Here is a 27,796-nt window from a genome sequence, read left to right as displayed (position 1 = left end):
ATTAGTTTGGCCTATGGTCAATTACATATATAGTGGGATCATGCCCCCACCCCCAAATAATCTGATTCATGAAGTTTCCAGTGAGAGCATCAATTATGATCGTCATTCAGACAATTTATCTACATTTCTATGTTGATGCTTTGGGTGGTCATCAGATTCATGGAATACAGGTCACTTATGTATGTGTATGTTTTAGCTGCTCAGTTGTGTCCAACTCTTTGTGGCCCCATGGACTACAGCCAGCCAGGCTTCTCCATCCATGGAATTATCCAGGCAAGAATACTGGAGCGGGTTGCCATTCCCTTCTCCAGGGGATCTTCCCCACCCAGGGATCAAACCCAGGTTTCCTGCATGTCAGGCAGATTCATTACCCTCTGAGCCACCAGGGAAGCTTAAATCATTGCCAAATCAGACCATCCACTAGAGCTGGAACCACGGTACATCAGGAGACTTTGCAGGGGAAGCTTGACCAGCTGCACAGCAAGAGAGACCCAATCTCAACTCAGCTAGTAATGCAACATTAAATATTAATTTTTGCCTGTCAAAGCTACTGTGGGAGTTGATTTCAGGCTCGTCTTTATTGCATGGTAGTCTGCTAAGCAATAAATAGCTGAGAAGATTGATTAATGACCCCAGTGAAGTGAAGACATTCAAGCAATCACCAAAGCTGTTTGCTGCTATTACACTGTAAATCAATAATAATTATTCCTGTTGGAGAGAAAACTATCTTGGAGCTTTATTTTTAATATAAGAAATCTAATTTTTTGTTCTCTTTTGACCTATGAAAGTCTTCCTTAGAGAGCGATGTTAGGATGGATAGCTAGCTGTTTCTTTTTTGAAAAAAAAGATGATAAGATTGGACAGAAAAGGTTAGTCTCAGTTTTCAACAGGATTAGGATTCAAAACCACACATCTGCAGTAATTATGAAAATCTCAGGTACTGGGATCGAGTACTGTGGTCACCTACCAAAACACTTGCTTGGTGTCCAAACCAGCTGTCCCATGACCTCTTGAACATTTATAACGGCAAGTTGGTTTATAAAAATCAATGTATGCCATTCTGGTTCTCATACCTGGCTTTAATGTTTTTACTGCTACCGGAGTGGTATTGTTCCACAGGCCTTCCCACACTTCACCGAACTGACCAGATCCTAATCGCTTCAAAAGTTGTATGGAGCTGCGGTCAATCTCCCACTGGTCCACAGTTTTATATGACAAATCAAAGGGAGCTGGGACTTGTATCTGTTTCACAGAATAATTAGAATACTGGTAAGAAAAAAGTTATATTTAACAATTTTTTGGTTGAAAATAGTAACCTAGGTGCTTTTAGAGACATCACTTTTAAAAAACAAAATATTGTAAATTTTATCCTATTACCTCGTCCAGCTGCTCTCCTCCCAAATCCTGCTACATCAGGTACCTTGTTGTCCATCTGTCCCACCCCAAACCCCAATGTCCCCTCCCACTTATCTGGTATGTATCCTGTCTGTATCCTTGCCTACCTAAATCAAGGGTCAAGGTCAAACGAAGTTCCATCTCATCCACAGTTATTTCCCCAACTCTCTGACCCATAGCATCTACCACATGTGTCATCAAATTTCTCATAATTAATTTCATCTTTTTTTCAATTTTATTTACTTATTTGTTCATTCATTTACTTAATAAATAAATATTTTTCAAGCACCAACTAGGCTTCATTGTGTAAACAAAACAGGCAAGGCTTCTGTTCTCATACTTCACAGTCTAGTTTGTCATCTGTCATTAGATATTTATCTTATTTCCTCCACTAAGTTATTGGCATCTTGAGTGCACAGAAGGTCACCTATGTTTTGTAAATCCTTTCCCTATCTGAATTCAACACTATGAGTTAAACTAAGTATTTTTAAGTCATGTCTTGGTATCAGGTGAGCTATTTCTTCACATAAGCTTAGACATTCTTGTGAGGTCATTTCTGTGCCATCTAAGATGTATATGCATGCATGCTCAGTTACTCAGTCATGTCTGACTCTTTGCAACCCCATGGATTGCAGCCCACCAAGATCCTCTGTCCATGGGATTTTCTAAGCAAGAATACTGGAGTGGATTACATTTTCCTCCTCCAGGGGATCTTCCCAACCTAGGGATCGAACCCCTGTCTCCTGCATTGGCAGGTGGATTCTTTACCACCGAGCCACTGGTGATACCCCAAGATGTATATATTTATACCAAAAGTGCATATTCACTTGGCAGGATTTAACTCAATAAATTCCCTACATAATGATCAGAATTCTTCAGCTTCTACTTGTCTAGACCACTATCTAACTTTAAACACATTTAGGTAAAACATGTAAACAATGGAATTTAATGACAGATGTAGATAAAAATTCTATAAATGTTTTCTTCTTCCACCAAACACTAGGCCAAACAAACTGTTAAACAGTTAAATGATATCTATTATATGCAGACAACTGGGTAATGAACCTGGTCATTTCATGTTAATATTCTTGAATACAGATCATCTAAGTAAGAATTATATTCCAGCACTTTGTTCTCCTCCAGCCATATCATTAAATGCTCCAGTATCAGGATATTAGATTAGTGTCTTAGTGCAAAGAATGAATATTTTCTGTGTTCGGTGATTGCTTAAGGTCAGGACTTGGCAAACTTCTTCTTCTGAAAAGGATGAGATCGTAAATATTTTAGACTTTGTGAGCCATATGGTCTCTGTTTCAACTACCAAACTCTGCTATTATAGCAAAAAGGCAAAGATGATTGTAAATGAATGAGCATGTCTATGTTCCAATAAAACTTATTTATAAAAATTTTGGGGCTTCCCTAGTAGCTCAGTCAGTAAAGAATCTGCCTGAAGAGAAAGAGATCAGGGTTCGATCACTGGGTCAGGAAGATCCCCTGGAGAAGAAAATGGCAAACCACTCCAGTATCCTTGCCTGGAAAAATCCCATGGACAGAGGAGCCTGGTGGGCTGCATTACATGGGGTCACAAAGAGACAGGCACGACTGAGCAACTAACACGTTACAGTTTCATAAAAATATTAATAAGTGCGGGGTAGTATTGGCTCATAGGCTATAGTTTGCCTATCCATGCCTTAGGTATTCAATGACCTTTTTTTTTTTTCCTAAACTAAGATATCATATGACAAAAAACTCCAATATCTGAAGGAAAAAAGTAACTTCAAAAGTAAGGAACACAGCTTGAAAGCATTTCACCTTTAAGCATGGTTTTCCCAGCTTGACACACAGGCCATCACTTGTCTTGGTGTAGTGACTCACGAATTCATTCAGTGTTGAAAAGGTTCTTCTCCGGGTAAGGAAAAAGCCCCCTTCATCCAGTCTTCTGATTCTGTAGTGTTTCACAACCCCTTCATCTAAAACTGGAACCCAGAATAAGTCCTTTTAATAAACTTGCCAAAGCAAAAGAGATTTTCTTTTTTTGTGATGATCGTTCCATGCATGGAATAAAATTTTAACAAATTCTATTTATTTCTCAACCTTTCTTTCAGAAAAGGCTTCAGGAGGCTTACAAAAACATATAACAGAATAAAAAGGAAAAAAGAATGGGAAAATGATATTTTAAAGGAAATATAAAAATAAAAGAGTATGGTTAGCACTAAAAAAAACTATGCTTCAAGGCTTCAAACAAGCTATAAAAGTGACTGCATTATTCTAGCAATGTAAAGAAGGAAATAGTTTCAGAAATCACAATGTTCATAAGATACAATCACAAAAGAACTTTAGAAACAGCTCTTTCTGGTACAGAGACAAAGGATAATTTTCTCCCATTAAATTATATAACATGGACACCGAAATAAAAGTGCTCTCAGGAAACAAAATCTATGTATAGATATATAGATACAGATATAGGAAGGGAAGGAAGGAGAGACAGAGAAAAACATTATTCAGCCTTTAAAAAAAAAAAAAGGAAATCCTGTCATTTGCAACAATGAATGAAACTGGAGGCCATTGTGCTAAGTAAAATAAGACAGAGGAAGACAAACACTGCATAGTATCATTTATATGTGGAATTTTTTAAAAATGAACTTCTAGAAATAGAGTAGACAAATGGCTGCCTGGAGGTGGGATGGGAGGAATAGGAATAGGGAGACACTGATAAAAGGGCGTAAAATTTCAGTTGTAAGATGAATAAGGTCTCAACATCTAGTATACAACATGGTGACAGTAGGTGATAACACTATATTATATAGTTGAAATTTTCTGAGAGTAATTGTCACATGTTCTCACCAAAAAAAGAAAGAAATATATGAGGTGACATATATTTTAATTAACTCGATGTAGGGAGAGGGAATCCTTTCATGATATATATGTATTTCAAATCATCATGTTGTACATTTAAATACCTTTTTGTCAATTAAACTTCAATAAGACTGAAAAATCATATCATTCGCATACATGAAAATTTTTACTTTCAGTTCTTCATATTAAATGCAGAGTGCTGGCAAACATTTAGCTCTTCCAAAAATAACATAAGGTTCTTAAATCATAATTTTTTAAGGGTCTAGAACACATCCTTGTACTCTGATCTGTCAAGTTACCATTCCCTTTGACTATAACTCTTGAGGCAATGTTAATTGCATGTATAATTATCACCAAATAGAGGTGTTTTATTAGGATATAGAACTAAGCTCATACAGATTTCTGTATATGGATTAAAAAGCTAAAAAAAAAAAACAAAGAGAGATGTAAACAATATTAACCTCAGTGTATTTCTCCACAAAGCAATAAAAAATATTAGAATTAGGTAGCTACGTTATAAATTATACCTGCAATTTATATAAATTTTGGCCTGAAAATTCAAGTTGCCATTTATCAAAAAGAAAAGTACATAAATTATAACTGAGATGTCTAGCAAAGCAATATGTCTCTAACTGAAAATGATGGGAAACATCACCATTTTTTTCCAATAAAAAAAATCTTTTTTAATCAAAATGGACCATATCTGGCTCCAAACTGAAATGGACTACATGGAAATTAAACTTAAGAATTATCTTTTAATGCATCACAAAAGGCCTAGTGACTTCTAAGCCAGAGACTAAAGTCAACAGATAACTGAAAGGTCAAAATACTCGTGATTTTCTCAACAAGGGATGCAAATCCCAATGATTGATATGGTTTTGGCTTTGCTATTGATTATAGAGAAAACCTAAGTAAATGTTTACCAACTATTTATAGATAAAAATTTAAACTCTCAACTGTAAAAACCAATATTTTCTAACTAATTTGTGACCAAAACACGGCAACGTCATCCAACATTTCTAATAACTGTTGCTTTCTCATTCTGAATTCTCATTTCTTTTTGTAGTCCTTTCAGAAAACTACAAATTGTGAAAAGTACACATTACCAAAAGAAAAAGTCATTCTCACCTTACAACCTTAAATACCCCTTGAATGGTTTTCCCATGAATTTTCTAAAAGCCAGACCTTCTTTGGGTCTCAGTTTAAATCCTCAGAACCAGCCTCCTACCCTCACCCTGCTGCATGGACCCTCCCAGCTCCTTTCTCTCACATCACCTAGGTTAATTGTGATGGTGGATTTATCTCAGTAGAGGTGGCTCTGTGAATTACAGGGTCTCTGTGTCTTGAACTAATACCTACTCAGAGCCTGACACAGAGTAACAACTAATACAAATATTTGCTAATTGAATGAACAACGTCACTAACTTTTAGATTTTAAATAAAATGTAAGCTTCTGAAATGTCTGCTGCAAAATTAAATAGCTAGCATTACTGATTCAACAGACATGAATTTGAGCAAACTCCCAGAGATAGTGAAGGACAGGGAAGCCTGGCATGCTGCAGTCTGTGGGGTGGCAAAGGGTCGGACACGCCTTAGCGACTCAACAACAAAAGCAACAAATTTTACAAATGTCAATACTTTGAAGTCAAGACTTCCCCAGAATTTTATTTTTAAATAGAGGAAAACAAACCTAACCCCAGCGTATAAATACCATTAAAAGATAATCATTCATGTTTATATCTAATTTTTTAAGTTTTGCAATAACACAGGATGTGTACATCATCTCTGATCAACATCACAGATTATTTATGTGTAGCTCATTCAAGTTTTCAGTCTAGGCAAGACTAAAAGATATATATATATATAAATATATATGCACACACATATATATTTTTTAAAATTAGATCACAGAAGCCACCTAAGGTACATTCAATACACTGGGTTAGGATGAAAACACTTTTAATGTTATATTCCTGAGTAATCAAAACCAAGATTCATGTTGTTTTCTTAAAGCAATTTTAATTTGTTAGCAATGGGCCCACACATTTGTAAATTGTCCATTCCTAATAAAGATTGAATTCAGAAGATCTCAGAACCAAGGAAAAATGAATTTTCTATTCCTGTTCTAGTTCACCGTGATCTTTATTATTGAACCAAACCTATTCCACATTCTATGGACTATAAGTGAATGATAATGCTTATGCCATTCTTACTGTGAATTACTATGAGTTCAGACTAGTTAAAGTATTTTAGTAGTTCAACTGCAAAACATACAAGGCTAGCTATGCAATGGAATCATCCATCAACAAACTCAGGAGCAGCACAATTGAATGAATTGAGCTACTAGAAGGCCAGACATCCTAAGCTTGATCTTGACTTGCATTTATACTGTTTGACCTAGGGGAAAATGTTTCACCTGTCAACTGATTAATCTACCAGAACATGTCCAAGAATTAGGATATATTGCAGCGATGCAGGTAAGCATGTTTGCAGAGTACAATAAAGGCTTATTGAACATTGAAAGAATTCAGCTATTTCTGCCCATGACCTTCTATAATATAAGGATTGTAACACTGGTCACCTGATTTTTTTTTTTTTTTTTTGGCCACCTTCACAACCAAGGTAACTGATTGTGCAGAAATCCATGTGATATAGATGCAGTCTTATGATTTCAGTCCCATATGCCAGGCCCAAATGTATTTACAAGGAGTTGGTGGCAGATATGAAAGCCCAGTTTTCTCCTAATGGGGAGATCTTAGTCTCTAATGTTAGAAAAGGTGTTTGTTTACCACTGCACAAAGGAGTGATATTTCATTAAAAAACACTTTCAAAGAGTTTTTTCCTCAATTTACCATGACTAACATATTCAGAACATATTAGATAATTCAAATATTCCAAAATTAAGTTTTTAAAAGACAGAGTCTCCAGAAATTAACTTTAGAATGCAGTATAAACATTAAGTTAGAGGCTGTGTCTGCAAGGCATGAAGACAACTTATTAGGCTTAGTGAAAAATATCAGTATAATGAGCAGTTTGGCATTTTGCAGATAAACAAATGGTTGAGTGAGCGGATTTTCATTTTTCAGCTGGTCTTCTGGCATCATCTGGGCATAGCCTTATTCCTACTGACTGATAATAATCTGCTCTCATACTGAGTAAAACAATGTGACTTAGATGATTGAGCAAATGATTGAAAATCAAGAACTCACTGCTCTAATCTTATTCTGCCAGTGATTTGTTCTTTGACCTTCAGCAAAGAATTTCATTTCAGTTTCCTTATCTAGAAAATGAAAATAATGATCTTATCTATATACTTCCACAGGGGTAGTTTGAGTGTCATTATTCACAAAGAATGATAGATATTTCTAAATGTCCAATGTGTGAGTACTATATTAGAATATCAGTATTATCAAATAGCGTTGTCAACAAAAGAGAGCCACTTCCAAAGTAAAATTTTCCACTCTGCACAATAATGACTACATAACATAGTGGCTACCAAACACATTAAGTAAAGAAACTGCTATAAATTCGTGTGAGAGAACTTCTACACATGTAAATTCCTATTTATTTGGTTTCTCTTTAGTAGGTTGGTTTGTACTTTTCAAAACTATTACGCTCATGATAACACCTACTATGCCATTGCTTTAGAAATTATGTCAAGATAGTTCCACACCAGTAAGTAATATTTGAGTCATTATACTGTATCCCCCATTAAAACAGAAGTGAAAGTAGTGAAAGTGCAAGTCACTCAGTCACGTCTGATTCTTTGTGACCACTTGGACTATACAGTCCGTGGAAATCTCCAGGCCAGAATACCGGCGTGGGTAACCTTTCCCTTCTCCATGGGATCTTCCCAACCCAGGGATCGAACCCAGGTCTCCCGCATTCCAGGAGGATTCTTTACCAGCTGAGCCACAAGGGAAGCCCAAGAATACTGGAGTGGGTAGCCTATCCCTTCTCCCCCAGATCTTCCTGACCCAAGAATCAAACTGGGGTCTCCAACACTGCAGGCAGATTCCTTACCAACTGAGCTATCAGGGAAGCTCCCATTAAAACAGAATCCAAAACAAACATCCATTTTACACTGTATTTTGTTCTACAGCAAACAGAGTAGAATTCCAGTACAAGTAGTTTTGAAACAACGAAGTATTGATACAGCTATCTCAAAATACTGAAGTGGCATCATGTAGAAGACGTGATCTTTTTTTGTGAAAAAAAAAATCCACCAAAACCAAAGAGAACAAACGGATTTGACTCTTTTCATGCATAAAACTCAACTACTGGGCTGGTCCCCAAGGTCACCTGCCTCCCTGCAAGGCATATTCAGTGAGCTATGAACATCAGTCAGTATGTCTGACTACTAAACTGCTAGGTTAAGTGAAGACTCTTCAAGAGAATATCTATATTAGGTGACTCAAACAACTTACTAAAAAAAAGCTATTTGAAGGGTGGGGCATGGGAGGGGAGGGAGATTCAAGAGGGAGGGGACATACTTATACTTATGGTTGAGTCAGTTGTTATACCAAAACAGAAACCAAAACAACATTGTAAACCAATTATACTCCAGTTAAGAATTTTTTGAGAAAAGCTATTTGAGGATACATCTGATAGCTCTGTGCACTGTTACTGGTCCAGGAAACCTGTTGATGTACTTTTTAGTCAAAGACAATATAAACAATTATACTTAAAGGCAAAAATCAACTGCCTCTTCCATATTATATAGCATAGAAATCCATGAGCCTGAATCACATGTCTGTCCAAATACTTAGAATATTTTTGAGAAAACCACTGGTCTTATCCTCAAGATCTATATGGTCTAATTCCTTACAAAGGCAGGCAAAAACCCTGTCAAAGCTAGCTCTTAAATTTTCAGAACAAAAAAATATCAATATCATATGAAGATGAGCATCACTTTAATTAATACATAATTATAGCAATCAATATTTTGTCCTAATTTAATTTAAAAACATCTACCACAGCTTTACATGAAAAGAGCATTTGCAGCCTCTGATATTGCACAGAGCTGGAGACATGATGCTGATGCTGAAGCTGAAACTCCCAATTCTTAGGCCACCTGATGTGAAGAAATGACTCATTGGAAAAGACCCCGATGCTAGGAAAGATTGAAGTGGGGAGGAGAAGGGGATGACAGAGGATGAGATGGTTGGATGGCATCACCAACTCGATGGACATGAGTTTGAGTAAGCTCCGGGAGTTGGCAATGGACAGGCGTGCTGCAGTCTGTGGGGTCGCAGAGTCAGACATGACTGAGCAACTGAACTGAACTGAACTGATATTGCATAGAAAGTCTCTAGGAAACAATTTGACTCTATTCCTCTCAGGATTCTAACTTCTCACTTAGTATTACATCGGCAATAAATCACCAGGAATTTACATCCCTGGATTATATTATCTCAGTTTCCTACAGAAAATTTTTCTGGGCTAAGATTTAATGTGACACGAAAGCCAGTGCTTCTACTTTTCAGAACTTACCCTAAGGAAATAATTCAAGTATTTACATGTATTTATTTAGTTATATCTCTGCTTTGTTCCAGAAAGCTCCAAAAGCTTGCATAAATCATCAAAATAGAGTAAAATTTAAGGGAAGTGGATGAAGGAAATAGAACAAAAAGGAAAGAAAAGGATGATGACTCCCAGAAACAAGGCTGGTATACTGTACGTAAGGTATTCTTTAGATGTCTATTCCATTCACGTTTGCTAGATATGCACCAAAGATTTGGCTCTCTGCATTTTTGACAGCTCACAGTCATGAGGGAAAATCATTCAGTTACCTGAATCCCTGAAGAAAATATTAATAAATTCTTATTCAAAAAAACACATGATTTCTGATACTGAGAGAAATTTCTCACATGAGTCCTCATAAAGAAAAACACAGAAAATGTAATAAGCAATATCACGGTCAACATTCTTAAGAGTAAATACATCAACACATTGCAAAAGGCTGGTTATTAGACTGTCCACTAAGGTGAGCCAATTTCCAACTTGAAATTCAATGAAAGCATTATATGGGATACTAAACACTGTTCATCATCCAAAACAGGGAAAGCAAGAAGTGTAAGGATATTTATGCAACATTTTTATAGCATGAAATGACTGGCAAATTGCAGCAAATCTTAAAATTGAGAATTAAAAATAAAATCATAAAAATTATGTAGTAACAAGAAAAATATATAATGTGTTCAGTGTAATAAGTGGGGTGAAAAATTAAGAGTATAATTGCAAACATGAGGATACATTTGGCTGCTGCTATGTCCTGGGGTCCTCTCCTGCTGAAGAAACCCAGGTGAGGTTCCTTGTGAAAACTGTAATTGCATGAGTGCTAAGATGATTTAATTTGCCAACAGGATAATAGTTGTGCTAGATTGGCAGATTTGTGAATATTTTACTCATTCTGTTTTTTCAAACCAACTCTAATAAAAGTATAGTGAATTTAAAATAAAAGCATATACATAATGCTTCCCACTTTATAGAAAGGCAACATAATTAACCACCTGAGACAATGTCCACACATATTATTCAAGACTGTCTATTAAGATACTTGATATTCTTTATATAAAGACCTCTATGAACTCATTTCTCTTTGAACTTGACACTTAAAATCATAATGCATCTCTTCTCATATAACCCAGTGAGAAGCACAATATGGTTCCATTTCTGCCTTAACTGCAAGAGAACCCCAAGCTAAACTGATTTCTAAATTGTGATAATTATCTCCCATTAGAGGCTCAGCAAGATCTATTTCTTTGTTCTTTTTCATTGATTTGTCTTTTTTAATGTTTAGCTGTATTTTGTTTTTTTTAATGCTTCCTTTTTTTTATGTTTAGCTCTGTTTCACAATGTAAGCCAACTTGAAAGCTTTTGTAGAAGTAAACACATTCACAAATGAAATGATATATAATCAAATAAAATGGCATTTCTGCCAAACATAAGAAAGAATTTCTAATTAAATGAATTGCCCAACACCGGAACAGGCTGGTTCTCCGGGGTTTCTGTTAGGTTTAATGCTCCACTTAGAAAGTTAAAATTATAAGGGATTTCTTAGAAAAAGCAATATTAGTCTAGACAGTTTTTTCAAATTCTACTAGTCTATCAAAAAAAAGAAAACATGATATGTGAATGGCAAGAAACTTTACACATGACTGAGGCTAAATCCCTCTTTTACTGATGAACCTAGAGTTTCAAAATAAACTACTAGTAGTTTGCAGGGCTGGAATCCAAGTCTAGTCATCTAGGGTGTCCTGTTACTGACAGTAGAAATAGTAGAAACCTTTAACAATTTATTTCCTGTTTCCTGTTTTGTTTCTCTTTTTTTTTTTTTTTTCTTTTTTTCAAGAAATAATTGACTGATTTCTTAGGAGAAATGTTTGAGGACTTTTAAAATACCACCTTTATCTTCCCTATCAAACTCACCCCAAACTCTCAGGAAGCCTTCTCTGTGATGGAGAACTCAAGCCCTGAATCCCTCTTCTCCTTCTTGGCACCCCATCTCAGTAAGTAGCAGACATGTTAAACAGAATGAACATGACAGTCATGGAGAAATACAATGGAAGATAACTGAAATACTTTGAAATGAATTTTCACCTCCTTGGGAAAATACAAAGGACCTTCTCATGTATTAACTAATTGATTTTCATAGCAGAATACTCTCTCCTTCCATTTTTCATTGTTTTCACATATGCAAGACAACTTGTGGTCATTTGCTCATTATTCCTTCGCATTTCCAAAAGCAGAGAGCTCTCATTCTCCATACCAAATGAGGACCCTTGGTATAAGCTGTGTTCCTGCTGTTCATTTCGGACAAGTATTAGGTGAAGTGTACACAAGTCTGTTTAGATTTGGCTTCATTTGTCATAGCTGGTGGCAAACACAGTTCTGGTCATGTTCAAGTAAACATGTCACATGTCACAAACCATCTCCTAGTCACAGGCTGCTTTTGGAAGACTGGCCAACCATCTTCCTAATGCCTCTTACTAGTTCAGGTGTGAATCAGGTGAACAACCGTGGATACTCAGCATGACTCATCACTATCCCCAGAAAAAGAGTTCAAAGTACATGTTTCAATGCAAGGGGGGTCAACACCTCCATCTTTCTGTGCAAAAGGTAGTACTCTTTACACACAAACATAAAACCAATTGGCTTTTTATTGAGCACCCGCCTTAAGCAAGCACTGTGCTAAGTGCCTTTTTATGTCATATTTTATTTAATTCTCATACCAACCCTAAGGGATGTGGATATTTCTTCATTGTTTTACAGAGGAGAAAACAAAGCAGAGGGAGATTAAGTAAATTTCCCCTGGATACAAAGCAGGTAAACATTCAATGAGTTGAAACCAGGCAACAAAATGCTGAATCCCACATTGCACACTTAATCCCTCCACCAACTGCCTCCTTCTATTGCCAAACAGCAAGTATTTTTAGGCCACTCTCACAAGTCACTGCTCACAGCTCTGGGAGCAAGTAGGCTTATGGGTACTATTTAATCCTGAGATGAGGATAATGCTACAGAGAAGGTCTATTTCTGCAACTGCCACCTTTTAAGGGAAACATAGGTTGAACATTCTTCCATCTAATGCTGTGATTCCACTTTTCTTATTCTTACTAGTTCTGAGTCTTCTCTGCCTACATCTTCTCCTTCTATATTGGTTCTGACCTGGACCACCACCTCAGCTCTCACAACCATCCTTGGTAACACTGCAGACACGCGGCTTCAGCTGGCTGTACTAAATGTGTGATGACCCCTCCCAGTCTCTCTCCCCAATGCACCTTCCAGACCCCTGCGGGCACCTCAGATGTACCAAGTCACAACTTAATTCCCATGGTCTTATTCCCCAGTTTCCTCTCCACTTGAATATTCTTTCTGAGTGAATGGCATTGCCATCCTGAAACCCAGACAGCAAAGCTAGAGAGTCAAGGATCACCCCGATTCCTCTGTCTTCCTGATTTCCCATCTCCAGCTGAGCATTATCTCCGATCTACTTGACTCCCCATCACCATCAGCCTATGGCACGTCCCCTCAGTTTCTCTCTTCTGGGCCACTGCTTTCCCTGTCTCCAACATCTCTGTCCGTCTTCCACAGTCACCAGGGTCACCTTCTAAAGCCCAGATCTGCACTTATGATTCTCTTTGTAAAGCTCTTCAAGTGTGCCCCATTGCCTAATGGTCACACACCTTAATGGAATTCTCTTCTGCACCCTCCCCTCAAGGTTTAAACACTTATTGGTAGTTTCTGGAAGGCACCATGATATTTCCTATTTCTATGCGTGTGCGCGAACCTTTTACTCCAACTAGAATGTTGTTCTATTTACATATTAGAGACAAGTTCATTTTTCAAGGTCCACCTCAGGCTGTCCTCCTCGATTAAGCCTCCAGACCTCGGCAAGCAGAGTGACTCACTTGGTCCCTCATATCCCACTGTTAATCGACTTCTGCTATTGAACTCATTCCACAGTGTTGCTCCTGTGTATTTACACTGGGCCTCTCCTACTGGCTTTTGAGCCCTTTGATAGCATTTAATTGGAGGCACTAGTGGTAAAGAACTCGCCTGCCAGTGCAGGAGATGTAAGAGACATGGGTTCAATCCCTGGGTCAGGATGACCCCCTGGAGAAGGAAATGGCAACCCACTTCAGTATTCTTGCCTGGAGAATTCCACGGACAGAGGAGCCTGGTGGCTATAGTCCACAGAGTCACAAAGAGTTGGATATGACTAAGCAACTGCATGCACACATACACACAACTATGTGAGACATGAGGCCAGTGAATCAATCATTCTTTCTTGGCTTCTAATAGGTGCCGCATCCTTCCCCATCCCTTTGACTTAGGATGTGGGTGTGTGACTTGCTGTGGAGTGGGGGCAAACAACATATGGCACATCCTAGCAGAAGCTGTAAAGAGTCTGAATAGTAGGTCTCTTCCCCGCTTGCCCCTTCAATCTTCTGCTCTCCACCAGGAGAGTGTCATACCTGGGACAGTGGCTACTCCTTTGACCTAAGTCCCAGAATGAAAGTTAAATGGAAATAAACCTAGGCTTTCTATCTGGGACAGAATCTAACCGAGTGTGAACAAGCAACATGTCACATGAGTAAACCACTGAGATTCAGGATCAAAATCTGATTGATACAGGACATTTTAAAGAAAGCAATGTGACTTCTGAATGAGATTTAAAAGCTGCCAAAAGATCCAATTTTGGAACTAGCTATGCTCAGATCTAGTTAGGTTACCTTTGATGAGCAACTTACTCTGTCTTGTCTACAATTCCATCAATTACAAAATAAGTGCCTTGAAAGTCCTTTCCAGTTCAGATTCTCTAATGCCTACCATTCTAACAAGGAAATAAATATAGTCATCATAACATTCGAATGAGGTAGAGAAAAATTATGACTGCTACTTTCCAAAAGAGAAAACTGGGACACAAACTGAAACATTCAAATAAAACCTGAAAATTCTGAAGACTCATCGTTATGACAAAGGCGCCTGTGGGGAAAGACAGTGGGATCCATGTGGAGTAAAGTGCTTGACGCTTTGGATTCCACCCTGTCTACTGGGCAACCTCCCACCCAATAGTAGCTTCATTAAAGTATCCAACCCTCATTTTTTGCACCCTAAATTACCAAAATAAACACAGCAACATGCTGAAGTTACAGCACAAATTTCAGAGAAAAGAACAAAGCCAATGTCTTCTTCCTTCCATCCCAGACAGCAATGATCATATTGATAGTTTCAGAGTCCCATCATTAAGCCATGACACTAAGCTAGGATCATGGTACAAGCTCTCCAAAGGCTTAGGTTTGAATGTTAATGACAATAACATGTATTTACATTTCCAACTTAGTGCCAGGCAGTGTTCTAAGCTCTTTTCATGCATTAACTCATCCAATCCAAATCACACCACCAGGAGGTAGATGCTACCTTTTATCTCCATTTTACTAAAGAGGGCTTCCCTGGTGACTCACACAGTAAAGAGTCTGCCTGCAAGGCCGGAGACCCTGGTTCGATCCCTGGGTCAGAAAGATCCCCCGGAGAAGGAAATGGCAACCCACTCCAGTGTTCTTGCCTTGAGAATCCCTTGGACAGAGGAGCCTGACAGGTTACAGTCCATGGTGTCGTAAAGAGTTGGACACGACTGAGCAACTAACTCTTGCTTGCTTGCTTGCTAAGGAGGAACCTGAGGCACAAAGGGGCTAAGTGATTTGCCCAAAGCCATATCGCTACTAAGAGAAAAAAGCCGAACCCATGCAACCAGGCTGCTGAGTTTATTACTGTTGATGGAAGAATCCAACTGTCACTCTGATGACCTCATCTTCCCAACCTAGATAATCTCAGAATAAAATTCTGCTTCCAGATTTCTCTCGTTTCCAATGTAAGAAAGCAATCCTCATTTCTGCTCCAATCCATCATTATTCAATATAGAAAATCAAAATGTTTTCCCTAATTTCAACTATTTGCTTAGTCTTGTAAAAATCAGAGTTAACACAACTAATAAGTAGAAACATTTATTATAAAAGTGTGTCTTTTCTTATTTAATTGGCATTTCCCCTGCACTGCCAACTAGAAGGTATACTTCATGAGGGCAGGGACTGTCTTGTTTACCATTGTAGCCCAGCCTTCTGAATACCAACTGCACATCAGTCAGTTCAGTTCAGTTCAGTCGCTCAGTTGTGTCTGACTCTTTGAGACCCCATGAATCACAGCACGCCAGGCCTCCCTTCCATCACCAACTCCCAGAGTTCACTCAAACTCATGTCCATCGAGTCGGTGATGCCATCCAGCCATCTCATTCTCTGTCGTCCCCTTCTCCTCCCACCCCCAATCCTTCCCAGCATCAGAGTCTTTTCCAGTGAGTCAACTCGTCGCATGAGGTGGCCAAAGTATTGCAGTTTCAGCTTTAGCATCAGTCCTTCCAATGAACACCCAGGATTGATCTTCCTTAGAATTGATTGGATCTCCTTGAAGTCCAAGGGACTCTCAAGAGTCTTCTCCAGCACCACAGTTCAAAAGCATCCATTCTTCGGTGATCAGCTTTCTTCACAGTCCAACTCTCACATCCATACATGACCACAGGAAAAACCATAGGCTTGACTAGACAGACCTTGGTTGGCAAAGTAATGTCTCTGCTTTTTAATATGCTATCTAGGCTGGTCATAACTTTCCTTCCAAGGAGTAAGCGTCTTTTAAATTCATGGCTGCAATCAGCATCTGCAGTGATTTTGGAGCCCAAAAATATAACGTCTGACACTGTTTCCACTGTTTTTCCATCTATTTCCCATGAAGTGATGGGACCAGATGCCGTGATCTTTGTTTTCTGAATGTTGAGCTTCAAGCCAACCTTTTCACTCTCCTCTTTCACTTTCATCAAGAGGCTTTTGAGTTCCTCTTCCCTTTCTGCCATAAGGGTGGTGTCATCTGCATATCTGAGGTGATTGATATTTCTCCAGCAATAGTAGGCATTAATTGAATGAATGAATGAGTCACAAGTTCTGTGAGGCTCGGCTCATCATTTTGTTCAGGATTATACACACAAAAGATACAAAGAAAATGATGCTTACTAAAATTATATGAAAATAGAAATACAAGTTTTGCTTCTTTCCTTTTATGTTTTTTTCCTCCATATTTTACTTCTGGCAAAAGATTTTTAAAAGTTTCTGCAGGTGAAAAGGAGATAGCTATGAAAGAGGATTTAAGGAAGGTCCGTGACCCACTGAAACAAATAGGAAAATAAATTTAGTTTCTGCTATGGCTAGGCTTTTAAGACAACAGAATACTTTCTTAATTTGTAGTTTCCATGCCAAAGCATCTAATAACCTGATGCAAAGCATGTTTCTAAGATGCATTAGAAATAATTTCATGATTGATGCAATGCTGACAAATAGTTATATTATAAAGTAGCTAATATACATGTATCATTTGAAATACATAGTTTAAAAATTCAGTTCAGTTCAGTGGCTCAGTCATGTCCGACTCTTTGCAACCCCATGAATCACAGCACGCCAGGCCTCCCTGTCCAAATTGGATTGTGTCTATTTCATTTACTTTGTATATCATGAACACATCTTATATAACTATCAGGACATGGAAAATAAATAACCTGAATCATTAAGAAAATAGAAAGCTTGGTCAATTTTTTAAAATTAATAAAATTATTCCCAGTCGGATGCAGTTTTATTTATAGCACAAGTTGCTAGAAATATTTTAAAATTAGAAACTTCCTTTCAACTAAAAATCAGATATTCTTCCCCTTTCTATAAATTAATGAGTCATGGAAACAGAAAATCTGTGGAAACAGTGTCAGACTTTATTTTTGGGGGCTCCAAAATCACTGCAGATGCTGACTGCAGCCATGAAATTAAAAGACGCTTATCCTTGGAAGGAAAGTTATGACCAACCTAGACAGTATATTAAAAAGCAGAGACATTACTTTGCCAACCAAGATCCATCTAGTCAAGGCTATGGTTTTTCCAGTGGTCATGTATGGATGTTGAGAGTTGGACTGGGAAGAAAGCTGATCGCCGAAGAATTGATGCTTTTGAACTGTGGTGCTGGAGAAGACTCTTGAGAGTCCCTTGGACTGCAAGGAGAACCAACCAGTCCATTCTAAGGGAAATCAATCCTGGGTGTTCATTGGAAGGACTGATGCTAAAGCTGAAACTGCAATACTTTGGCCGCCTCATGCGACGAGTTGACTCACTGGAAAAGACTCTGATGCTGGGAAGGATTGGGGGTGGGAGGAGACGGGGACAACAGAGAATGAGATGGCTGGATGGCATCACCGACTCGATGGACATGAGTTTGAGTGAATTCCGGGAGTTGGTGATGGAAGGGAGGCCTGGCGTGCTGTGATTCATGGGGTCTCAAAGAGTCAGACACGACTGAGCGACTGAACTGAACTGAACCTAAAAAAACCTGGTTTCCATAACGGCATGCTATTTCTTGACATGCCACTAGAGGGAGCACATGCTTGACTGAAAGCCCTCCTTGGCTTCAGTTGCGAAGAGGAGGAACCAGAAAGTAGAAGTCAGCGTGGTGTTTTGGTTTTAAAATAAAGGTACACATATAGCATTCAGCATTGTAAACAACATCCATGTTTGTGCAAACACCGTGTGAAATACTCTAGTTAGGCTTAATGCTACAGTTTTTTGGTTTTTTTTTTTCAATAACATGTTTTCTCCACTTAGTGTAACAAAAAGAAATTACTTGGACACTTTAAAGAATCAGGTAACCTTGAAATTTAAACATTTATTTAGTTATTATTTCCCTGAGATATAAACTAATTTTTGCAAAGCTGGTGGTAGGAGGAGGAATTGGAAGGCTTGTGAGTCTCTGACTTTCATTTCCAAAGTTAATATCTTAGTTTCCTGTTCAATCAAAAACTCAGCACCGTGCCTCAAACGTTCTTCCTTATCTATGCCTCCTTTTGCATTCCCCTGCTCAACTCTTCTCCTGATCCTTCCCCTTTTCCCCCAGTTTGAGAGCATCAAGTTCACATATTATCAAAGCCCAAGATCCAGAAAGAACTTGTTTGATACTTCAGGTCTGGCAATGTCCTACTATCGTAAAATGTAATCCATATTGAATTTGGGTGCCTGGAGAAAATGGTTTTTTGCCTGTGTATCTGTGTGTGTGTGTGTGTACAGACATAAACACAGATATATGTACTACATAATAAAATGTTAATTTAACTTTATAGAGTAAAACATCTGAAATATAATTTATCAGTAGTAACGTTAAGCAAAGGCAGGCATAATATGATTACTTACCAAAAAACACCACTTGCTATTATGGGCAATGATATTTGCAATTAAGTTGAACACAACTAAATTATGACTTTAATTAAAAGGCATTTTCTAAGATGGCACCAACATGTTTAAAATTTAATACATTTTATGTGAGATACTGGAATTAACATAGAATCTTCTTTCTGTACCGTGTGCACTTTTTAAAAAGCAAAACATCTCTAACCAATATCAAAATGCTCCCAGAATCCATAGACATTTCATTGCATACTAAATTGAAGGAGCACTTTTTTTCCAACCAATTATTACTTGCCCCTCCTTGGGATATACGATTGTATTTCTATCCATGGCTAATAGTAATAGAATTCCTGACATTCTCTTGTGGCCACTATATCCGCATTAATTTTAAATGAAAACTAAATGGAGGCTGGGGCACTGATAGTGAAACACAGAGCCTTTTGCCGTTGCTCAGCGTCAGATTAGAATGAGTCAGCAGGTCTCAGAAAGTTTGGGAGCACTAGTGATATCTCAGTGGTTAGTGAAAAGTGAGTTTGGGTCTGAATTCTAGGTCAAGCAGAGAGATACAGGGCCAGAACGCCAATGACATCCTTCTCCAATTCTGTCTTCCCTACAAGTCTTATTACCTGGAAACAACTAATTTGTTAAGGTGAGAAGCTGTCTTTTTTCTAAAATAAGTCTGAAACACAGCACATAGGATTATTTGTGATCTTACATGGTCCAGACCTCAGAGGTTGGAAAGTGACAGTGGCCTTGCTTATCTTTGCTGCTGGTAGATGACAGGGTAAAGACATGAGCGTTTGAGCATCTACCATCTTTACAAACTGTTCTAGAAACTGTGGAGATAGAGAAGAAGCATGAAACAGAAGCAATAAAAGTATGTTGCTTCAGCTCAAGGAGTGTATAACCTAGTTTGAAAAGCACATTTTTACCTACAGTGAAAGAGCAACTCATGAATTTAAATGAATCTTTGAATATGTAAGTTCAACATGAAGGATACACAGAAGGTCAACATGAAAGGGCACACTTCTTCCCTAATGAAGTTGCTGTTGTTCGCATTATTTTTTGAATTGCCTTCAGAATGAATTTATATGCAGAAATATTTACCAAGTTATAAGTCCATGGTATCACTCAGGTTAACCAGCCATATGATTCAGAAATTTCTTCCAGTGAGTCTGTCCACTTCCAAGTATCGAAGCTGCCCTTAATGAACATATTAACATATTAAATTGCCCCAGCTACGGCCTTTCACATAAAGTGATATCCTTTCTGTAAAGGCAGTTCTGCTATTTGTGTCATACTTCAGTTCTAAAAATTCTAGTATATTTATTTTAAAAATTAAATTATGTTGCTGCAGAGACCTACCTTATATTCTCAAGAGTAGGTAGCAGGCTTCAAAGCAATCACAAAGTACTATTACAAAAGTGTGGCACATTCCATGGGACCTACACATTCAATGTAATGGAGATGTATCACAGTGAGTTCTCAGTTCAGCAGACACAAGTTAAAAAATAGATATGCCCTCCTGCAATTGCTTCAAACACTTCTGAGCTTATTTCCTTTGGTTCCCTCTCCTCTCTCCCTCTAAGTATGTCTTCTCATGGACTTCATCATGGCTCAGGCGACTAGTTTCCCCCAATCACACTTACCCTAGGTTATGCATTCTCCCTTATTTTACCTCATTTCTGATCAGCCACCAATTCCTGTCAGCTTTATCTTTTAAATATTTCTCACCTCCATGCCCTATCCTCTATTTGCTAAACCTCTGCCCTGATTCAAGCCATCACTGATACAGACAAACAGGACTCTCTAGCAAAAAGCCCCAGGAGCTCCTTCTAAACTGCATGATACTGGGCCCACTGGGCCTGTCCCCCCACCGCCCCCTTTGAGCAGTAAGAAGGGCTGCTCCTGAATTCTGTTATACTCCCGACAGGTCCTATGGTTTCCTTTTCCACAAAAGAGAAGCTACAATTTCCCACAGTGCCAAAGCCCAGAGGAGCTGGGCTTTCCAAACCACCCTGCAAATAGCTGATATCCAAAATCAGGCTAAGAGGCTTGTGCAAGTATCCTGATGAGAGGGACTGGCTGTGGGGAAAACTGGGTCTTGCTCTATGGGCAGGGTCATGCTCAGTAAACCTTTAATCCAGTTTGCTGATGGGTGGGCCTGTGCTCCCTCCCTGCTAGTTGTTTGGCTTGAGGCAACCCATTTCTGGAAAGGCTAACCAGTCCTGGAGTCCACAGGCTCTATGGCAGAGCTAAAAGGACCTCCAAGAGGACTATGCCAACACGCGCCTCCAGGTCTACTGCTGCTGCTGGTGCCCCTGTCTGCACAGCAGACCACTGCCGACCCAGCCCTCTGAAGGAGACCCTCAGACACTCGCAGGCAGGTCTGGCTCAGTCTCCTGTGGGGTCACTGCTCCTTTCCCCTGGCTCCTGGTGTGCACAAGGTTTTGTCTGTGCCCTCCACAAGTCTCTGTTTCCCCAAGTCCCGTGGAAGTTCTATAATCAAATCCCACTGTCCTTCAAAGTCAACTTCCCTGGAGATTCCCAGTCCCTTTGCCAGATGCTCAGGCTGGGAAGTCTGTTGTGGATCCTAGAACATTTGCAACAGTGTGAGAAATTCTTTGGTATTATTGTTTTTCCCGTTTGTGGGTTGCCCACCTGGCAGGTGATTTTAATGTGATTGCGCCCTCCTACCATCTCATTGCTGCTTCTCCTAAGTCCTTGGACATGGAGTATCTTTTTTGGTGGCTTCCAACATCATCCTGTTGATGGATGTTGCAGCTAGTTGCAGTTTTGGTGTGCTCACAGGAGAAAATGAGTGAAAAAGCTGGCTTAAAACTCAACATTTAAAAAACTAAGATCAAGTCCCATCACTTCATCCCAAATTGATGGGGAAAACATGGAAACAGTGACAGATTTTATTTTCTTGGTCTCCAATCACTGCGGATGGTGACTGCAACCGTGAAATTAAAAGACACTTGTTCCTTGGAAGAAAATCTATGAAAAACCTAGAAAGCGTATTAAAGACCAGAGATATCACTTTGCCAACAAACGTCCATACAGTCAAAGCTATTGTTTTTCCAGTAGTCATGTATGCATGTGAGAGTTGGACCATAAAGAAGGCTGAGCACTGAAGAATTGATGCTTTGGAACTGTGGTGTTGGAGATGACTCTTGAGAGCCCTTTGGACAGCAAGGAGATCAATCCAGTCAAGTCTAAAGGAAATCACCCTGAATATTCTTTGGAAGGACTTATTCTGAAGCTGACACTCCAATACTTTGGCCACATGTGAAGAATAGACTTATTGGAAGAAACCCTGATGCTGGGAAAGACTGAGGGCAGGAAAGAAGGGGGAGACAGAGGATGAGATGGTTGGATGGCATCACCGATGCAATGGACATGAGTTTGAGCACACTCTGGGAGAGAAGGACAGGGAAGCCTGGGGTGCTGCAATCCATGGGATCACAGAGTCAGACATGGCTTAGTGACTGAACAACAGCAACAAACTCAGGCTGCTCTCGAGAGCCCTAAGGCCATTCCTGCACTTGCCCCATAAAAAAAGGAGAGTAACAGAGGAGCCGTGCAGCTTCTGGGGACAAGCAAAGCCTCAGTGCAGCTGGCTAATTGTAGATTCCCAGGCCCCACTCCTTGGAATGCTGACTGACTCTGTTGTCTCACACCTGTGATTTCAGACAGCAGCAATGATGCTTCTGTGTTTACCTGTCATTTTTCCCCAGAGTGAGTGAAGTTGCTCAGTCGTGTCCGACTTTTTGCTACCCCATAAACTGTAACCCACCAGGCTCCTCCGTCCATGGGATTTTCCAGGCAAGAATACTGGAGTGGGTTGCCATTTCCTTCTGCAGGGGATCTTCCTGACCCAGGGATCGAACCCCGGTCTCCCGCACTGCACGCAGACTCTTTACCATCTGAGCCACCAGGGAAGCCTTTCTCCCCAGACCATTACCTATAAATCGTTCACCCGTTCTGCTTTCCACACTGCCACCAACATTTAGCCCAAGGCACTTTCTACCTAACACCTCCTTTTATATTTGAACCTAGAGAAAAAGGTCCACATTTCTCATGCTGGTATACAAGGCCCTGATCAGTTCAGCTCCAACTTTTCAGGCTCATTTTTGGCCATTCCTGCTCTCCTCCATCACTGCTTTACACACACACACACACACTCACACACACATCTGCACTATCCTTCCCCCTTCCCACCCTCCATTCCACATAACACCAGACATATCACAACTCTGTGCACTGGCCTTGCCATAAATGATCACTGTCACTCCGCTACCTTGTGACACAAACTGAACACAAATCTGGCCTCCTCTGAAACCTTCCTAATGCCCTCTTCTCGCCCCTCTCATCTCACAGCGAGACAGCCGTGTTATAACCCTCCTGAGACAGTGCCCTGCTCTCCCTGATGCCCTCGATTTAACAAAGGCCTGGCACAGAGTAAGCACTCAAACGTTTGTTCCAGAAATAGACAGTATAAAAAATGATATCAGCTAGTAGATGCATCAACCTGAATACTGGTGATGAACCCTTTTGTCTTGTGTCCTCAGGGTGGTCATTTTTCGACTACCTTCAGTCTAGTGTCATCTGCTCTTGAAAGGGTTTCACTGAGGATGAATCTGGAACTCCCTCTCCTCCTCCAGAGATTTTTCCATGCAGAGTTACCTAAAGTAAAATCACTATGTGCAATGCAGTGTTTTCTCTGAAAAACTCAACTGAAAGTCATTTTTTAGCCCTCAAGGTGTCTTTCCCTGAAAGTGTATCTTAAACAATAATACAAATGCTTATGGGACACCAAACATCAAATTAATATTAATGGCAATAACAATAATCATTTCCTTTAAAGTAATTGATTGAAGTCAAGAAATAGCCGAACCAGTTGACATGCAGTCAGAATTTTATATTTTTCATCAGAAAAACAACTCTCTACCAATGACAAATAACAGTAAGGCCACTAAAACTACCTGTCACGCATCTAATGAAGACAGATTCTCTGGCTACCACGTATAATATGTAATATCCAAAAGCTCTGCTCTAATTCACAGCTAATTAGTGTCATGCCATTATGAGAGGTGTCACGGCCCTAACTCTTTCCCCAGAACAACGCAGACCTCACAAGAGCTGACAGCCATGCAAGGATCACAACAAGCCAATTAGCACCCACCCCAACCTTGGGCTGCTGCTTCTCAGCGCCTGCCGCAGCATCAATAAATCACGCTTCCTCATGAAGCTCTTCTCTGACAGCTACGAACCATTGCCGCTGGAGGAATAAAGACAATACTTCGAAGGAAAACTCATGTGGGAAAGACAGAGATAGAAAAGGGATATTATTTGCCTCCCTTTAGTGGCACAACCGTCAGCAAAATTGAAGACCATCAATTCAGACTGATTAGGAGACAACTGCACTAAGAAATAAATTCATGACTGATATACCTGAAGATCGTTAGTGGTAATCGGAAGTCAGCAATCGGCTTGTTCGTTCATTTGTTTGTTTGAATGTAGATATATCAAAGATCCGTTTTCCCCATTTTTCTCCTGTATCACCTTCCTTCTGGCTAATGAGAAAATTTCCCTTTCAGCAGAACATAAAGGTCTGCATTTACTTGCCCCCCAGTGAATACACAGCAATCAGATAATTTGTTTGCAAGACTCTAAATGGCTTGACTTCATTGAAAAGGAATCTATAATGATATGCTGGTCTCCAAGTAGAGCCTACAAAGCTTCCTAAATCCATAGGCAAGCGCTAGAGTATTCTCAGCACATAACAGCCAATATCCTTGTAATTTTATTCTAAGCCTATAAAGCTGTTTTGTTCCATAATATTCTACTTAGAAAGTGTTCAGAACAGTCACTGTAGCCTGGGAATTATTTAAAGATATGACTCAAGTAATCCTACTTTTCCTGTGTTTTCCTTGTGGAAATATTCTTCTTCTATATTTTTAATGCTAGGATCTAAAACATTTAATCTAGCTTTTGACTGTTGACTACCTAATATATAAGCACCTGTAACGCTTAAAGATAACTCTGAGGTCCCCTACGCTTCTTGTCTTCTAAGATATTATAAAGTAAACACATACTTGACTCTTAGCCAGAAAACTACATTTGACCAAATGTTACATGTCATGGGTTAATTAAGTGCATTGGCATTCAAGATTTCAATTCATTTTCTATTTACCAGGCAAATACAAATGAAATGTAAAAAAAAAAAAAAAAAAGCATTATGGCAAGATCAATTCTGACAAGTTTAGACTCTGCTTCTTGCGTATCATTTCTCTAAAAGGATAGGCTAGTAGATAATGCAAAAGTGTGAAAACACAGGCAGATCCAAATAGTTTTCATTTCATACCTAGAGAGTGTGTATTTGAAACTATTTACAGATACTTCTAACCATAGATAGAAATTATTTTTTGCTAAGTTTTATATTAATCAAGCGGTTCAGTACATTTATTGTTGGTACTATTCTGAAGATAAATAAGGCAAACTTAAAATTAACATGTCCATGTTCACACAGAAGGACATGACTGCTGCTGCTGCCGCTAAGTTGCTTCAGTCGTGGCCGACTCTGTGTGACCCCATAGACGGCAGCCCACCAGGCTCCTCCATCCCTGGGACTCTCCAGGCAAGAACACTGGAGTGGGTTGCCATTGCCTTCTCCAAGGACGTGACTAGAGACTCTCAAATCCATCCTTAAATCACACAGAACAATTCCCATACCTGAAAGAGCAAAATCGCCTTTCTGACTTTCACTTTCTCTGATTAGAAAAGCTCCCGTCTGATTTTCTGAATATAATAGTTGTTTTTCAGCATCTGTTCTCTTGATTGCTCCAAAGAACCACCTAAAAAGAGAGAGAAAGAGGGATAAACTTTACTTAACCAATCAACATTCTTTTTTTTTTTAAGGAGAAAGAAATTTGGCAAGAAAGTATTTCAATATCACAAAGGCTTGATACTCTCCAGTGAAGCTATAACAGGTATAGAATAGGAGCTTTCCGTACTTGACATGATTCTTCTGGATGTCTTCAATCCTCATCAGGAATCTTTAATACATTACAAAACAGGAATTTGGGTGATGTCTGCTACGACATCCCTTCTCACACATGCATTCTGTCTGAGAAATCCTGTATTCATTTTCTGTCAAATGCAAAGCTTCCAAGGTGGGCTTACCACCATATGGTTAAGTTTGCCATGCTCCATGATCCAAAATTGCTCATCATCACCATCAGATTGTCCACTAACTCTCCTAACACCTAGGACATTCCTCTCCTAACATTCCAATCCAGGGATTCATATATTTCACATCAAACTGTGAACAGTCAAAAATGTAGTTCTCTGAGCTTTTCTTCTGCTGCTGCTTCTTTTTATTATTCCTTTTTGCAGCACACAGGCTTAGCTGTCCATAGCATGTGGGGTATAGGATTTTAGTTCCCCAACCAGGGATCAAACCCATGTCCCCTGATTGCAAGGCAAGATTCTTAACCACTGGACCACCAGGGAAGTCCCTCTCTGGGCTTTAATTTCCACCTTTCCCCATCTACATCGCTATCAACTCCTTCAGTAATGTAAGATGATTTTACATGTTTAGAAGGAAGTTTTCATCCATGGAGTTAGTGAGTGAAAGTCACCCAGTCATGTCCGACCCTTTGCAACCCGTGGACTATACAGTCTATGGAATTCTCCAGACCAGAATACTGGAGTGGGTAGCCTTTCCCTTCTCCAGGGCATCTTCCCAACCCAGGGATTGAACCCAGGTCTCCCACATTGTGCCTGGATTCTTTACCAGCTGAGCCACAAGAGAAGCCCAAGAATACTGGAGTGGGTAGCCTATCCCTTCTCCAGCAGATCTTCTCAACCCAGAAATTGAACTGGGGTCTCCTGTATTGCAGGTGGATTCTTTGCCAACTGAGCTATCAAGGAAGCCCCTTCATCCATGGAAAGATTAGATTATATGGAAGATACTTCTGCCTGGGTAGTATCTTCTCAGCGTCCCCTCCACTTCTTATCTTTACCCTCCTATCCATAACATTCCAGAACTACAAGAGTCTATAAATGTGAATGTGATCAACTCCAACAAAGAATTATGGGTATTAATATCAGAGCCAGTTTAAAACTGTCTATGTCAAGTCAGTAGACACCAATATGATAAAGACGAAACTGGGATAGCCAGATTTTCACTAATAAACTTTCACTACGGGGTCATATTTTTATCTTTATCATTAAAGATTTTAGGTAAAACATTTATCTTTTCAGGTTATCATCTTTTAAAATATAAGCACTGAAAAGGAAATGTAGGCTTGAAGGAAAAGATACAGGTTGAGTGAGAAACTGCAGCTGGGAGAGGCCCTCAAAATTGGCTCCAACTGTTTGAAGAGGTCACAAGTATCAGACAGTATGAGTGCACAAAGGTGATATCATTGAAAGAAGTAGAAGAAGTTGGAGAAAAAAAGACATTAAAATATAATTCAGTTCAGTTCAGTCGCTCAGTTGTGTCTGACTCTCTGTGACCCCCTGACAAATGATGTTTGTTTACCATTTTCCTAATCATCAAATTTCAAATTATATAATATTAACCATATTAGCCAGGAAATGCTAGATTACGTTAGAGCAATGAACAACTCCAAAAATCTCAGTGGTTTAGAGACAACAGAGATTTATTCTGTACTCAGCTGCACATCCACTGAAGCTCACCCGTGCTACATCCATCTCTATGTCTACCAAAGAATTTCCATCTCCATGCTTCCATGACGGGCCAGGAAGGC

The 27,796-nt window shown here is 39.3% G+C and overlaps 1 protein-coding gene across 1 annotated transcript in view; it reads right to left on the bottom strand.

Moving 5' to 3' along the window:
• Nucleotides 1–27,796, bottom strand: part of FRK (fyn related Src family tyrosine kinase) — a 98,173-nt gene that overhangs the window by 13,441 nt on the left and 56,936 nt on the right. Inside the window, exons 2-4 of the mRNA XM_055433370.2 lie at nt 25,755–25,876; nt 3,208–3,371; nt 1,074–1,242 (exon numbers count right to left, since the gene is read on the bottom strand). Coding sequence (XP_055289345.2) covers nt 1,074–1,242; nt 3,208–3,371; nt 25,755–25,876 — 455 coding nt within the window. The remainder of the gene's footprint in view (nt 1–1,073; nt 1,243–3,207; nt 3,372–25,754; nt 25,877–27,796) is intronic.

The sequence above is a fragment of the Moschus berezovskii genome, chromosome 10, assembly GCF_049115385.1.
Source record: "Moschus berezovskii isolate FMDL1 chromosome 10, NW_MosBer_1.0, whole genome shotgun sequence".
Lineage (NCBI taxonomy): Eukaryota > Metazoa > Chordata > Mammalia > Artiodactyla > Moschidae > Moschus > Moschus berezovskii.
Note: the sequence above shows the minus strand (reverse complement) of the source record. Positions and strands in the feature narration are given on the sequence as shown.